Here is a 15732-nt window from a genome sequence, read left to right as displayed (position 1 = left end):
GAGGCAGCAGTACTATCCATTGTGCCACCGTGCCATCCAGCAATGTGATTGCCCCTTGTTGTTTCTAAGTTTTACCCATAAGACCTCATTTGAAGAAACATCTAAGGCATCATCCCTACGAAGGGTCGGCGCAGAATCGATGGGCCGAATGGCCACCTTGTCCACTGTAGGGATTCTATGGAAAAGTGGCAATCACATTGCTGGGAGTATACTACAGGCCCCTAAACAGTCCAGGAGAGATAGAAGGGAAGATATGTAGGCAAATTGCAGAGAAATGTAAAATAGGGTCCTTACTGTAGTAATTGATTTCTTCATCAGGATTGCGACACCACCTCCTCTTTTACACCCCCCCCCCCCCCCCAGAGGGGATGGTGAGATGTATATGGACATTGAAAAGATGTTTGATAAAGTGCCACATAACAGATTTGTCAGCAAAATTGAGGGCCATAGAATAAAAGGGACAGTGGCACATGGATTCAAGGTTGGCCGAGTGACAGGAAATAGAGGGTAATGTTAATTTGATGTTTTCCAGACATGAGAAAGGTACACAATGGGTTTGTCCAGGGGTCAGTACTTTTTTTTTTAATAAACATTTTATTGAGGTATTTATGGTTTTATAACAACAACAGAATAAACAATGACCTGAAAATATAAACATAGTGCAAAAGCCATCATCCCCCCTTACAGGTCCCACCTTTACTAACCTCCTACTCTAAACTAAACCCAACCCCCCCCCCCCCCCGGCGCCCCCCCCCCCCCCCCCCCCCCCCCCGGCGCCCCCCCCCCCCCCCTCGACAGTTAATTTTCCCCAAAGAATTCCACGAATGGCTGCCACCTCCGGACGAATCCTAACATTGACCCTCTCAAGGCGAACTTGATTTTCTCCTGACAGAGAAAGCTAGCCATGTCAGTTAGCCAGGTGTCCGACTTCGGGGGCTTTGAGACCCTCCAAGCTAATAGTATCTGTCTCCGGGCTGGGAAGTAAAGGCTAGAACGTCTGCCTCTTTCTCCTCCTGGATTCCCGGGTCTTCCGACACTCTGAAAATCGCCACCTCCGGACTCGGTGCCACCCTTGTTTTCAAGACCTTGGACATGACATCTGCAAACCCCTGCCAGAATCCCCAAAGCTTCAGACATGCCCAGAACATATGAACATGGGTCACTGGCCCTCCCGCACACCTTGCACACCTATCTTCTACCCCGAAGAATCTGCTCATCTGAGCCACTGTCATGCAGGCCCGGTGAACGACCTTGAACTGTATCAGGCTGAGCCTGGCACATGATGTGGACGCGTTGACTTTACTCAACACGTCCGCCCAGAGACCATCCTCTATCTCTCCTCCTAAGTCCTCTTCCCATTTGCATTTCAACTCCTCGGTCTGCGTCTTCTCTGACCCCATGAGTTCCTTGCAAATGTCAGAAACCCTCTCTTCTCCCACCCACATTCTGGAAACTACCCGGTCCTGTATCCCCCTTAGTAGTAGGAGCGGGAAGGTTGAGACCTGCCTGCGTAGGAAGTCCTGTGCCTGCAGGGACCTGAACTTATTTCCTCTCGTCAATCCAAATTTCTCCTCCAGCTCACTCAGGCTAGAAAAGCTCCCCTCTATAAACATATCTCCCATCCTCTCAATCCCTGCTCTCTGCCATCTCCGGAACCCTACATCCAGCCTTCCTGGGGCAAACCGGTGATTATTGCAGATTGGAGACCAGACCGATGCTCCCTCCGCTCCCACATGTTTCCTCCGTTGACCCCAGACTCTCAGGGCCGCCACCACCACGGGGCTGGTGGAAAACAATGTTGGCGGGAACGGCAGAGGTGCCGTTACCAATGCCCCCAAACTAGTGCCCTTGCATGATTCCGCCTCCACTCGCTCCCACACCGACCCTCCCCCCACCACCCACTTCCTAAACATGGCTATATTCGCTGCCTAATAATAATGACTAAAGTTCGGCAGCGCCAGCCCGCCCTCCCTCTGGCTCCGCTCCAGCATCCCCTTTTTTACTCGCGACTCTTACCCGCCCATACAAAGCCAGTGATCACCTTATTGACCCGTTTAAAGAAGGACCGCGGAATAAAGATGGGGAGACACTGAAACACAAACAGGAATCTTGGGAGGACCGTCATTTTCACTGTCTGCACCCTCCCAGCTAGTGACAATGGGAGCGCGTCCTACCTTCGGAAATCGTCCTTCATTTGGTCTACTAATCGGGCCAAATTTAACTTGTGTAGCCGTTCCCATTCCCGCGCCACCTGAATGCCTAGGTACCGAAAGCTACCCCCTACCACCCTATACGGCAGCTCCCCCAATCGTCTCTCCTTCCCCCTTGCCTGAATCGCAACCATCTCACTTTTCCCCATATTCAGTTTATAACCGAAAAACCGGCCAAATTCCCCCAGAATCCTCATAAATTCTTCCATCCCTTCTAGTGGGTCCGAAACATATAGGAGCAGGTCGTCTGCGTATAGCAAGACTCTGTGTTCAACCCATCCACCCCCCCGGACCAGCCCCTTGAGGCTCTCAGCGCAATTGCCAGGGCTCTATGGCCAACGCAAACAGCAGTGGGGAGAGGGGGCATCCCTGTCTCGTCCCCCGGTGCAGCCTGAAATAGTCCGATGTTAACCTGTTCGTCCGTACGCTCGCAACAGGAGCCCGATACAGCAGCCTGACCCAGTCAATGAAGCCCCACCCAAATCCAAACCACCCCAGTACCTCCGGCAGATATTCCCATTTCACCCGATCAAATACCTTCTCTGCGTCCATTGCGACCACTACCTCCACGTCCCTATCTTCTGGGGGCATCATGATCACATTTAGCAACCTTCTCAAATTGGCCGCCAACTGCCTACCCTTAACGAATCCCGTCTGGTCCTCCTCAATCACGTCTGGAACGCAGTTTTCAATCCTAGAGGGCAAGATTTTGGCCAACAGTTTGGCATCTACATTTAGTAGGGATATCTACATTTAGTAGGGATATCGGCCTGTAGGAACCACATAGTGTGGTAGTATGCATTAGGGGTCATGTGGGACTGTGAAGCCATGATGTCATTGGCTGACAGATCCCGGGTCCTGGTTGGACGTTGACCTCTAGCTCCGCCCTGAAGGCGGAGTATAAGTACCTGGAGTCCTCCCCCACAGGCAGTCTACTACCGAACTGCGGGGGAAACAGTCACGCTTAATAAAGCCTCATCGACTTCACTCTATTCGTCTCTCGGAGTCTTTGTGCGCTACACATAGCTCAGGGTCCTTGTCCCGCTTCAGGATCAATGAGATCGTGGCATGTGACATCGTCGGGGGAAGCACCCCACGATGCTCCCTTGCCTCATTGAATGTCCTCATCAACAGCGACCCCAATATCCCAGAGAACTTTTTATAAAATTCCACTTGGTACCAGTCCGGCCCCGGGGCTTTATCCGACTGCATGACCTTCAGCCACTCTGCTATTTCCTCCAACCCGATTGGGGCCCCCAGCCCTTCTACCAACCCCCCGTCCACCTTCGGGAACTTCAGTCCCCCTAAAAAGTGCTTCATCCCCTCCGGCCCAGCTGGGGGTTCCGACTCATACAACCTGATGTAAAACTCCTTGAACAACTTAATAACCTCTGGTGAATCTCCGACCAGGTTCCCGTCCCCGTCCATTACTTTCCCTATCTCCCTGGCTGCCTCCCTCTTTCTAAGCTGCTGCACGAGCATTCTGCTGGTTTTCTCTCCATATTCATAAATCGCCCCCCTCGTCTTCATCAGCTGCTCCACCGCCTTCCCTGTAGTTAACAAGCCAAACTCCACCTGTAGCCTCCGTTGCTCCCTCCTGGCTCTGGGGTCTCCGCATACCTCCTGTAAACCCGCAGTATCTCCTTTATCAGTCGGTCCATCTCTGCTCTGTCTGCCTTCTCCCTGTGGGCCCGTATCGAGATCAGCTCCCCTCTAAACACTGCCTTCAATGCCTCCTAGACCACTGCCGCCGAAACTTCACCCGTGTCGTTAACTTCCAGGTAGTTCTGAATTCATTTCCTCAGCCACCCACACACCTCTTCATCAGCTAAAAGTCCCACGTCCAGCCTCCAGTGCGGGCGCTGGCTACTCTCCCTGCTAACCTGTAGGTCAACCCAGTGTGGGGCATGATCTGAGATTGTAATCGCCGAATACCCAGTGTCCACTACCCCCGTCAATAGAGCCCTGTTCAGAATAAAAAAGTCAATCTGGGAGTACACTTTGTGCACGTGAGTAGGAGAACTCCTTCACTCTCGGCTGCCCAAACCTCCATGGGTCCACCCCCCCATTTGCTCCATAAACCCCTTTAGCTCCTTTGCCATTGCTGGCACCCTGCCTGTCCTTGAGCTCGACCGGTCTAGCCCAGGGTTGATGACTGTGTAAAAGTCCCCCCCCCCCCCCCCATGACCAACTTATGCGAATCCAGGTCCGGGATCTTTCCCAACAACCTCTTTATAAACTCCACATCATCCCAATTCGGCACGTACACATTCACGAATACCACCGGCAGACCCTCCAGCTCCCTACTGACCATAATGTACCGGCCTCCCACATCCGCAACTATTCTTCCCGCCTCGAATGACACTCGCTTGTTAATCAGGATTCCGACCCCTCTGGTCTTAGAGTCCAGCCCCGAGTGAAAAACCTGTCTGACCCACCCCTTCCTTAATCTAATCTGATCAGTTACTCTAAATTGCGTCTCCTTTCTGTCCCACAGCAAAAGTCCCTCCCCATCAGCAGAACATTTGTTCCCCCTCCCCCACCTAGTAACAGCACTATGTAAACCAACCCCTTCAACAAGCATAACACCTGCTCACCACCCAACTGCGCTTCTGTGAGCTAGCCCGTCCAGCTGGATTGGTGACCCTCACCCATGGCGCTCAACATTCTCCCACCTATTGTTCCCTCCCCCCCTCCGACACACATGTGCAAAAGAAAAACAATCCCAACACAATAGAACATTACAGCGCAGTACAGGCCCTTCGGCCCTCGATGTTGCGCCGACCTGTGAAACCACTCTAAAGCCCATCTACACTATTCCCTTAACGTCCATATGTCTATCCAATGACATTTGAATGCCCTTAGTGTTGGCGAGTCCACTACAGTTGCAGGCAGGGCATTCCACACCCTTACTACTCTGAGTAAAGAACCTACCTCTGACATCTGTCCTATATCTATCTCCCCTCAATTTAAAGCTCTCGTGCTGGACATCACCATCCGAGGAAAACGGCTCTCCTCTGATCATCTTGTATGCCTCAATTAAGTCACCTCTTAACCTTCTTCTCTCTAACGAAAACAGCCTCAAGTCCCTCAGCCTTTCCTCATAAGATCTTCCCTCCATACCAGACAACATTCTGGTAAATCTCTTCCTCACCCTTTCCAATGCTTCCACATCCTTCCTATAATGCGGCGACCAGAATTGCACGCAATACTCCAAATGCGGTCGCACCAGAGTTTCGTACAGCTGCAACATGACCTCATGGCTCCGAAACTCAATCCCTCTACCAATAAAAGCTAACACACCGTACGCCTTTTTAACAACCCTCTCAACCTGGGTGGCAACTTTCAGGGATCTATGTACATGGACACCGAGGTCTCTCTGCTCATCCACACTGCCAAGAATCTTACCATTAGCCCAGTACTCTGTCTTCCAGTTATTCCTTCCAAAATAAATCACCTCACACTTTTCTGCATTAAACTCCATTTGCCACCTCTCAGCCCAGCGCTGCAGCTTATCTATATCCCTCTGTAACTTGTAACATCCTTCCGCACTGTCCACAACTCCACCGACTTTAGTGTCATCTGCAAATTTACTCACCCATCCTTCTACTCCCTCCTCCAGGTCATTTATAAAAATGACAAACAGCAGTGGCCCCAAAACAGATCCTTGTGGTACACCACTAGTAACTGGACTCCAGTCTGAACATTTCCCATCAACCACCACCCTTTGTCTTCTTCCAGCTAGCCAATTTCTGATCCAAACTGCTAAATCACCCTGAATCCCATGCCTCCGTATTTTCTGCAGTAGCCTACCGTGGTGAACCTTATCAAACGCTTTACTGAAATCCATATACACCACATCAACTGCTTTACCCTCATCCACCTGTTTGGTCACCTCCTCAAAGAACTCAATAAGATTTGTGAGGCACGACCTACCCTTCACAAAACCGTGTTGACTATCTCTAATCAAATTATTCCTTTCCAGATGATTATACATCCTATCTCTTATAAGCCTTTCCAAGATTTTGCCCACAACAGAAGTAAGGCTCACTGGTCTATAGTTACCGGGGTTGTCTCTACTCCCCTTCTTGAACAACGGGACAACATTTGCTATCCTCCAATTGCCCGAAAAAACCCACGAAAAACAAAGAAAAGATCAAACAGAAGATCCAACATCTAAGATTCACACCTCCATCCCCCATCAGTGCCAATGTAAACTTTAACTCACACAGCTCTGCAACAAGCCCCAGATCAATACAGAAGGCATTACAAATAACGTCTGAAAAACAAGAAACTTTTTTAAAAATAAGCGCTGCAGCAAAGTTCAAAAACCTCAGTCCACCACCAGCCCTTTCCTTCTTGCGAAGTCCATCGCTTCCTCAGGCGACTCAAAATAAAAATGTTGCTCCTCGTACGTGACCAAGAGGCAGGTCGGATACAGCAGTCCAAACTTAACATTTTTCTTGAAAAGGGTTGACTTCTGGTTGAACACCGCTCCTCTCCTGGCCACCTCCGCACTCAAATCCTGATAGATCCGCAGTATACGATTCTCCCATTTACAGCTCAATGTCTGCCTGGCCCACTGTAAAATACGCTCCTTGTCCAGGTACCTGTGGAATCTCACCACCACTGCCCTCGGAGGGGGTCCTCCACACGTGGCTTCCTCGCGAGCGCTCTGTGAGCCCTGTCCACCTCCAAGGGTCGGGAGAATGTCCCATCCCCCAGCAACGTCTCGAACATGCCCGCTATGTACGCCCCTGCGTCCGTTCCTTCGGACCCCTCCGGGAGACCAACGATTCTCAAGTTCTGCCGGCGGGACCTATTCTCTATGTCCTCCACCTTCTCTAGGAGCCTTTTCTGATGGTCTCTCAGCATCCCCACCTCCAACTCCACTGCTGTTTGATATTCCTCCTGCTCAGCCAGCGCCTTCTCCACTTTCTGGATCGCCCGGTCTTGAGCATCCAGTCTAAGTTCCAGCCGCGCAATCGATTCCTTAATCGGGTCCAAGCATTCCTCCTTCTGCTTGGTGAAGCCCTCCCGAGTGAACTGCATCAGCTGCTCCGTTGACCGCTGGGTCGACAAGCCAGGACTCCGGTCGTCCGCCATGCTTTCTCCTGCTGCAGCCCAAGCCTTCTCTGTTTGCCTATTTCTTCCTATGCGAGCACTTCTGGTCCGCCTCTCCATGCACTGATGTAGGAATCCACTTCACAATTGCCTCCACCTTCAATTTACCGAATCAAGTCCGACAAAACAAATCGGAGGAAAAGATCCAAAGGTCCGACCTGAGCGGGAGCCACCAAATGTGCGACCTTCTCCTTCATAGCCGCCACCGGAAGTATCCAGGGGTCAGTACTTAAGCGTTACTTGATCATAATTATCTACTTAGGTTAAGATGTATGGGGAGCATGGTAGCACAGTTGCTTCACAGCTCCAGGGTCCCAGGTTCGAGTCCCGGCACTGTCTGTGCAGAGTTTGCACTTTTTCCCCGAATCTGCATGGGTTTCCGCCGGGTGCTCCGGTTTCCTCCCACAGTCCAAAGATGTGCAGGTTAGGTGGATTGGCCATGATAAATTGCCCTTTGTATCCAAAGGGGTTGGGTGGGGTTGCTGGGTTGAGGGATAGGGTGGGGGGGTGGGCTTGGGTAGGGTCCTCTTTCCAAGTGCCGGTGCTGACTCGAAGGGCTGAATGGCCTCCTTCTTCACTGTTAATCCTTTGATTCTAATATACAGGTTGCAATTTAAAAATTTGCACATGAAACAAAATTTGGAAGTACTGTGCTCTGTGAGGAGGCTAATGATACACTTCAAGAGGACAAAGACCGGCTAGTAGACATGAACATGAGTTATAGATGAGTGTGTAACTAACTGAGTCATGGCTGGCATACAAATGTGAATGGTAGAGCTCTTGACATCCTGTTAGCCATTTGGTTGTTAAATTGGATCTAAGTGCCTCTATCCTTGATCTTTCTGACTTTGTTTTTTGAAAATAAAAATGTCCCTTCTCCTGAAGGTTCTGAAGGTCAAGCCTCACTGCTGTTGTTGACCAAGTAACCATTCTTGTTGTGAATCAAAAAAGTGAGAAGACAGATCTTAAAAAAAAGAATGGTACCAATCTTTGATCCCTAATCTTTAATCTTTTTTGGAATCTGTCACTTGAACTGATATGTGAAAGCTGCTTTTAGTTTGTAGTTTAAATGACCACTCAGTTAATGTATACCAAATTGTAGGATAAGTCTGAGAGGATTAAACAGAGGTTAATGCACAAAATGATAATCTGAGTTTAGACTGTTTGTCAAGTGCTAAAAGATTCCAGTAGTTCTCTCGCCCTCTGCACCAAGTTTCCTCATGACCTTCCTGAAGTTGATGACCCGTGGGTGGGTAACCATTCCACATGTGCTGAGCACATACCCCTAATAGCCCTTTGGTGAATTTGGTGGGTTTGTTAGCTTTTGGACTTTGGGAGGAATCACAACCAATCAATTGAACCTTCCAGTAGAAGTCACCAAATTAGGATCTGGAGCAGGAATCTGGGCAGATTTTCAAAAACCTTTTTGTCCTGCTCTTTCCTGCGCTGGGACACATTATTAGGTGAAATATTCCAATATCTGTCCTTGGCTCAAATCAGCTGATTCAGCACCAGTTGAGGTTTGAAACCAGTTACTTCTGGTCTGCATGGCTCAGTGCTACACTGGCTGGGTGTCCTTGGCCACTAAGCTGTCGGGTAGCCCACTGGAATGAAATTACCGGTCTGTTGCTAATGTGTCAAATTCCGTGCATTTTGGTGTTGTGGACCCACAGTTCCCAAAACCTTCTTTCAGTCAATCATAAAAAAGATTTTTCCAATCTAGTTGGTGTCGAGAGCAAAAGCCTTACATTTGGGAACCACGGACAAGGTAAAGTGTATTTGAACCTACCTTATATCAGAATCGGTGCTGAGTGGTGGGGAGCTCCATTCGCCAGGTTTACTCCTGTACAGTAATGGCAGTGGTCCATTGTTTGCCAAGCAAAACTTCTCAAAGTCATCAGCCAATGTTTTGTCCACTATCACAATGTTGGCTTGCTTGAAACCTTTTGAGGATAAATCCATAAGTCGACTAACTTCATACAATAGTTAAACTTTTCAAAATACCAAATGAAAAGATAACTCGCGGTACTGAATTTTCCCATAAGCAGTGAGCAAATAGCACCAGCTATTCGTTGCACAAGAACTTGCTCAGAGACATCCTATTGACTTTAGCATGGCAATTTGCTGTCAGCCCAAAATCCCAAAAGTGGAATGCCCTCGACAAGGCATCTGGGACCTGTGTGAAAAGGGCATTCAACTGTGTAAATCTTTAACCAATCCAATTGAAGAATCATTATTGAGGAATGGGGAGTCTAAACCAGTCTAAATCCGAAAGGCAAATTCAATATCAAGTACTGCAAGCTAAATAAAGAGGGGGAAAGAAAGGCTGGATTAAGAGGAAAAAGGTTAAAAAGCATGCACAAAATCCAATAATAATGAAAATTTGAAAGAATAAGACTATACGCTTTCAAAGTGTGGCAGAGTACTTGTTTCACAGCAATTAAGGCATATCATATGATTAAAAGACTACTTGGACAGGAATGGGCAAATACTAACCTTTGGTGGCTAGTTTAGATAATCTATTTGGATAATCTTTATTATTGTCACAGGTCGGCTTACATTAACACTGCAATGAAGTTACTGTGAAAATCCCCGAGTCGCCACACTCCGGCGCCTGCTCGGATACACGGAGGGAGAATTCAGAATGTCCAATTCACCGAACAGCACGTCTTTTGGGACTTGTGGGAAGAAACCGGAGGAAACTCACGCAGACATGGGGAGAACACGCAGACTCTGCACAGACAGTGATCCAAGCGGGAATTGAACCCGCCCCTGGTGCTATGAAGCAACAGTGCTAACCTCTTGTGCTACCGTGCCGCCCTGAATGTATGTTATAAAGTCAGGAACTTCACCACGTTCAATACATTTGAAGTGAAACCAGTAGTGATGTGCCATTTTAGCACAGGTTATGGAGGAGCACATTGCGGACTGTAACTGCTGTATTTTGCATTTAATGGCATGTGTACACCAGACAGAAGCTGCTGTGTGCTTCGGCGCAAAAGATAATGGCAGCTGCTGTTAGCCTCACCATTATTTATACAGTAAAATTAGGCCTGTTGGCTCATGTTTGATACTTCCAATTTCTCTCTGGCTTTTCTGAATCTGCAAACTCCTGCTGAGGTATCGTACCTCACCCAAGGTACAGGAATGTGCCAGTCTAGACAAGGATACCAATGGTATAGTGGTTATTGTGGTGTTGGGTGTTCTGACACACAGATGAGCCAACACGGTTGTATATGGTACAACGCTATTTTATTCAAACTTACTATGTACAGTTTTGTCTTGACACTCTGCACGTGGGGGTTCCCTGCTTGTGATGTTGTAACAGCTCTTCTCTGTTTCTTTGTCCCCAGACCTACTGAACACCAGGTGTCGTGCTCGTGCTTTTTATGTGGTTGGTGTTCTTGTCTGTGATTGGTTGTGGTGTTGTGTGCTCTGATTTGCCTGTTGGTGTGTCCATCATGATGTGTGTGTTTGAATATCATGACATCCCCCCTTTTTACAAAGATATGTGCCTACGTGGTAATAAATATGATCGTGCCGTGAGTGCATCTAAGAGTGTGTGTGTGTCGTGTGCAGCATGTGCATATGACGGAACTATGTACATGGGGCGATGTCGGGTGCGTCACATGAACCAAGTTGTACCATAACATAACATAAATGCGAACGAGAGAAGAAAAAAAAACTTGAACAGTTGTCCAGTCAGACGACATCTGGAACGATAAACAACAACAGGTTATCATGTAAAATTGTGCAACTTGTTAGACATATGAACGGTATTATAAGTCCAGTCTAATGGGCTTGCGACGAGTTCGGGTTGACCGTCAGGGTGGCACACCACTCATCGGCTGGATTGATGGCATTGACCTTGTTGACATCGATGACGGAAACGCGGAAGGCATCCTGGTCATCTGCATCACTTAACTGGAAGTCTTGATGCGTGGGCTGGACGGTCCTGACTTGTCTGCGAGATTGTCGAGGATGCGCCGGATCCATGGGTTGAGCCGAACGACAGTGGGCTGCGTAGTGGCCCATCTTGCCACATCTGAGGCACTGTCGGTTTTTTGCAGGACATTGCCCTTTTAAATGTAGAGCTCCACAATTGCCGCACGTCATGACGTCACGGCGTTCGTTGCGCCACTGCGCATGCGCAGTGCGATCTTGCGGTGGGCGCGCCTGCGCAGTGCGTCCCTCGTTGTGGCCGTTATTTTTGGCGCGCACCTGCGCAGGAGACCGCGAAAAGCGCGGGAAGCGGCCGCTGTCGTCCGGGCCGTGGGTCGGGAAGTAATCGATGGCCTGGATGCGTTCGACGTCGTGGGCGGCCTGGCTTGCCGATTCGACGGCTGGGGACCCCCTCCGTGCCAACTCGGACGCCTGAAATCGTGCAAAACGGCAGGTAGCATTTTCGTGGAGGACACAGGCTTCCACAGCAGACGCTAAGGTGAGGCTTTTTATTTTAAGAAGCTGCTGGCGTAGGCCACTAGAGGCAACGCCAAAAACAATCTGGTCCCTGATCATGGACTCTGTGGTGGTGCCGTAACCGCAGGACTGCGCTAGAATCCGGAGGTGCGTCAAGAAGGGTTGAAAAAGCTCCTCCTTACCTTGCAGGCGTTGCTGAAAGAGGTATCTTTCAAAACTTTCATTTACTTCAACTTGAAAGTGCTGGTCCAGTTTGAGGATGACCGTGTCATATTTGGATTGGTTTTCGCCTTCTTCGAACACCAGTGAGTTGAAGACGTCGACGGCGTGCTGACCTGCGTAGAAGAGGAGCATTGCAATCTTCGTTTCATCCGAGGCACTCTGTTTTTCGGTGGCACGGATGTACAGGTCAAATCGCTGCCTGAAGAGCTTCCAATTGGTACCTAGGTTCCCCGCGACTTGCAACGGCTGCGGTTTGTCGGTGCGGTCCATGTCCAGAATGGCAGGTTAGTAGGCAGGTATCGATCCACTCCTGTACCATGTGGTGTTGGGTGTTCTGACACACAGATGAGCCAACACGGTTGTATATGGTACAACGCTATTTTATTCAAACTTACTATGTACAGTTTTGTCTTGACACTCTGCACGTGGGGGTTCCCTGCTTGTGATGTTGTAACAGCTCTTCTCTGTTTCTTTGTCCCCAGACCTACTGAACACCAGGTGTCGTGCTCGTGCTTTTTATGTGGTTGGTGTTCTTGTCTGTGATTGGTTGTGGTGTTGTGTGCTCTGATTTGCCTGTTGGTGTGTCCATCATGATGTGTGTGTTTGAATATCATGACAGTTATGTACTGAGCTCATAATCCAGACAACGCAAGTGTAAGTGCAACCATAGCACCCAGAACATTGTTATTTCACCATTTTAAAAAAACTAAAGTAAAAGGGGATATGAAGCTGTCAGATTGTTGTAAAAATACAATTAGTCCATGTCTTTTAGGAAAAGAGCCCCAAACTCTGTACCAAGTCTGTGTGACTCAGTCCCACAACAAAGTGATTGACCCTTACTGCTCTGAGGTCATCCTAGCAATTCATTCCAAACTGCTTCCACACAAGGACTGCAGTGATTCAAAAAGGCAGTAGCCCATTACCACCTTCACAGGGCAACCAGAGACAGGTAAACGAGGCAAAACTTGTCAGCAACATCTGTATCTCTAGAATGAAGAAAAGAATGCAGTCACTGAGAATGTCTTCAACTCGTGTCCATGCATTCAAACTTTCTAACAAGGCTTCTGGTGTGCATTCACAAATGGGATCCTTTCTCTTTTTTCTCCCACTATGGATAGAGTGCTAATTTCAATGGTAGTGCCCCATCTGCTGCTACTCTGCCCAAGACCAATTGATGCAACATGGCCTGCACTTTAGTTGAGGATTCACAACATCACACTTAGCCTTTATTCACTAAACTCAGTGCTAGTACTGAGGGAATTCTGCACGTCAGAGGACCATCTTTTGGTCAAGCTCAATGCTTCATCCAAAGTGCTAACCTAGCCTATATTTATTCCTTAATGTCACAAAGCATGTCATCATTTGATTGAGAGAGTTTATGGTATGCAAATGAGGTGTCACATTTGTCCATATTATACACTTCAAAATAGTACATAAAAAGTTGGAAGTGCTGAATATTTTTTTTTCTTTGTTGGGGGAGGTCCAGCTGTTCAATCCTCCTCCCACAAACACGCCCACACATTAAACATGTCTGACTTCAGCGCAATGGTAAATTCCAAAGGAAAGCAGGTTTTCATAAGGTAAGGCTGGAGGGACTGATGTAACTGGCAGCTCCAGAGGATTTGATGGGTTGCCAATCTCCCTGCAGTCTAAAGAGGATTCCTATTTCCTATACCAGAGTTTCAATTCACAATCAGATTGGGTGCAACACCACATTTACACCTGGCCCAATGTTTAAATGCGTTGAGCACTTATCATAAATTATCATAGAATTTACAGGGCAGGAGGCCATTCGGCCCATCGAGTCTGCACCGGCTCTTGGAAAGAGCTCCCTACCCAAGGTCAACACCTCCACCCTATCCCCGTAACCCAGTAACCCCACCCAACACTAAGGGCAATTTTGGACACTAAGGGCAATTTATCATGGCCAATCCACCGAACCTGCACATCTTTGGACTGTGGGAGGAAACCGGAGCACCCGGAGGAAACCCACGCACACACGGGGAGGATGTGCAGACTCCGCACAGACAGTGACCCAAGCCGGAATCGAACCTGGGACCCTGGAGCTGTGAAGCAATTGTGCTATCCACAATGCTACCATGCTGCCCTTATCAGGTGTTGCACCTGACCTTATGATTTTCCTACACAGCGAGTTTAAATTAAAATTTTGCCCGAGATTTCTGGGCTTGAGAAGCTGCATGTTTGTATGTGCAATCAGAGAGAAGGGGTTCATACAAAATGACTCGGAATTGCTTGTTCAGCATAACTGGGCACCGGATAAGCGAGCATAAGGGTTGGATATTTAGCCCGTACCTTTGGAAATCCCGGAGGTGGCCACAGCCCGCAGCGCTCCGGTTCGGATCAAACCTCTGGCGGAGGCCGGCAGCACAGACTTCAGGAAGCGAGCATTCAGCATCATTGGATCCTGAGAGCAATAGAAAATACACAATGCATTCAAAGAAAAGAGAGATCCATGGCTACTGGCATTAATAAAAGTCACAAATAACACGATCACATCGCTTTCAACTCCAATATCAAAATAAGTTAACACCATTTCCTGTTTGCAGGCTCTGGGGTTGATGGGGAACTGGCCTTTTTCATTGGAGGATATTCTGCTCCAGTTTAAACACTCCCGACACACCTGTCAAAGTTGTATTTTGCTTTTGTGTATTTTAACTCGCTCTGTAATTATCCAATTACGTCTCTGAATTTTACAACAAAGAGATGTAATGTTTCTCTCCCCTCTACCTCCATATTCTCTCTCGCTGTTATCTATATTATATCTTCTCAATGCTCCCAACTTTTCTTGACCCTTTGAGAATTGTCCCATACAATTACTCATCGATCCACACCAGGCTTGTCAACTCTGGTTGGAAGCATATTTGGCGATTTAATCATGTGATATTCTCATCGTGACAGCTGAGCATATGATGCCAAATACGTGACGTTTGATTCTTTTTTTATTATAAATTTAGAGTACCCAATTATTTTTTCCCAATTAAGGGGCAATTCAGCGTGGCCAATTCACTTACCTTGCACATCTTTGGGTTGTGGGGGTTAGACCCACACAGATACGGGGAGAATGTGCAAACTCTACATGGTCTGTGACCCGGGGGCCAGGATCGAACCCAGATCCTCAGCGCCGTAGGCAGCAGTGCTAACCACTGGGCCACCGTGATGCCCATGACATTTGATTCTGTGACATTCATTACCAAGACTTTGGCTTTTCATGAACAAACACAAAAAACGCAAACATCCAGAAAGACTTTCCAGCTGACTTGAACTATACTGTACCTCATCGTACATCGACTGATCCAGGTTTCCACCATCCATGATTAAATGAAAATGCCTTTCATGAACAGGCAGCTACACAATTCAGATTTCTCAATTTAGTCAGAGCTGAGTCAAATTAAAGTTTAAACCAGATTAGTGAGGAGATGACTCATTCACTAACACTTGGCTCCATTTCACAAAATTGTCTAATGTTTAACATCAACCATTGGTGGAATGTAAGAGCCAGATTAGCGTTTACTATTTTTTCTGAATATTGTCACGGGAGTGGGATTCGCTGGTGATGCCAGCAATTATTACCCATTCCTAATTGTCCTTGTGAAGGTGGTGGTGAGCCTCCTTCTTACATCATTGCAGTCCATGTGTATGTGCACCCACAGCTACAAATACTTGTGGCACATCAATGTGAGAAGAGTAATAATTTTGGATGTGCCTGCAATTACTAAGAAGGCATATATTTTAAACA

The 15732-nt window shown here is 48.0% G+C and overlaps 1 protein-coding gene across 4 annotated transcripts in view; it reads right to left on the bottom strand.

The window, feature by feature from the left end:
- The window catches only part of dglucy (D-glutamate cyclase), a 67573-nt gene extending 52190 nt beyond the window's left edge, over positions 1–15383 (bottom strand). The window contains exons 1-3 of one of the 4 annotated variants that reach the window (XM_072494113.1): positions 15270–15383; positions 14289–14400; positions 9124–9277 (exon numbers count right to left, since the gene is read on the bottom strand). In XM_072494113.1, coding sequence (XP_072350214.1) covers positions 9124–9277; positions 14289–14400; positions 15270–15308 — 305 coding nt within the window. In that variant the 5' untranslated portion in view covers positions 15309–15383. Of the gene's footprint in view, positions 1–9123; positions 9278–14288; positions 14401–14526; positions 14545–14723; positions 14745–15007; positions 15032–15269 lie in introns of those variants that run through there. The other 3 variants (XM_072494107.1, XM_072494114.1, XM_072494120.1) reach the window with 3 other exon arrangements.
- Between the last annotated feature and the right edge of the window lie 349 nt (positions 15384–15732).

The sequence above is a fragment of the Scyliorhinus torazame genome, chromosome 2 (assembly GCF_047496885.1).
Source record: "Scyliorhinus torazame isolate Kashiwa2021f chromosome 2, sScyTor2.1, whole genome shotgun sequence".
Taxonomy (NCBI): Eukaryota; Metazoa; Chordata; class Chondrichthyes; order Carcharhiniformes; family Scyliorhinidae; genus Scyliorhinus; species Scyliorhinus torazame.
This window is presented reverse-complemented; position numbering and strand designations above follow the sequence as displayed.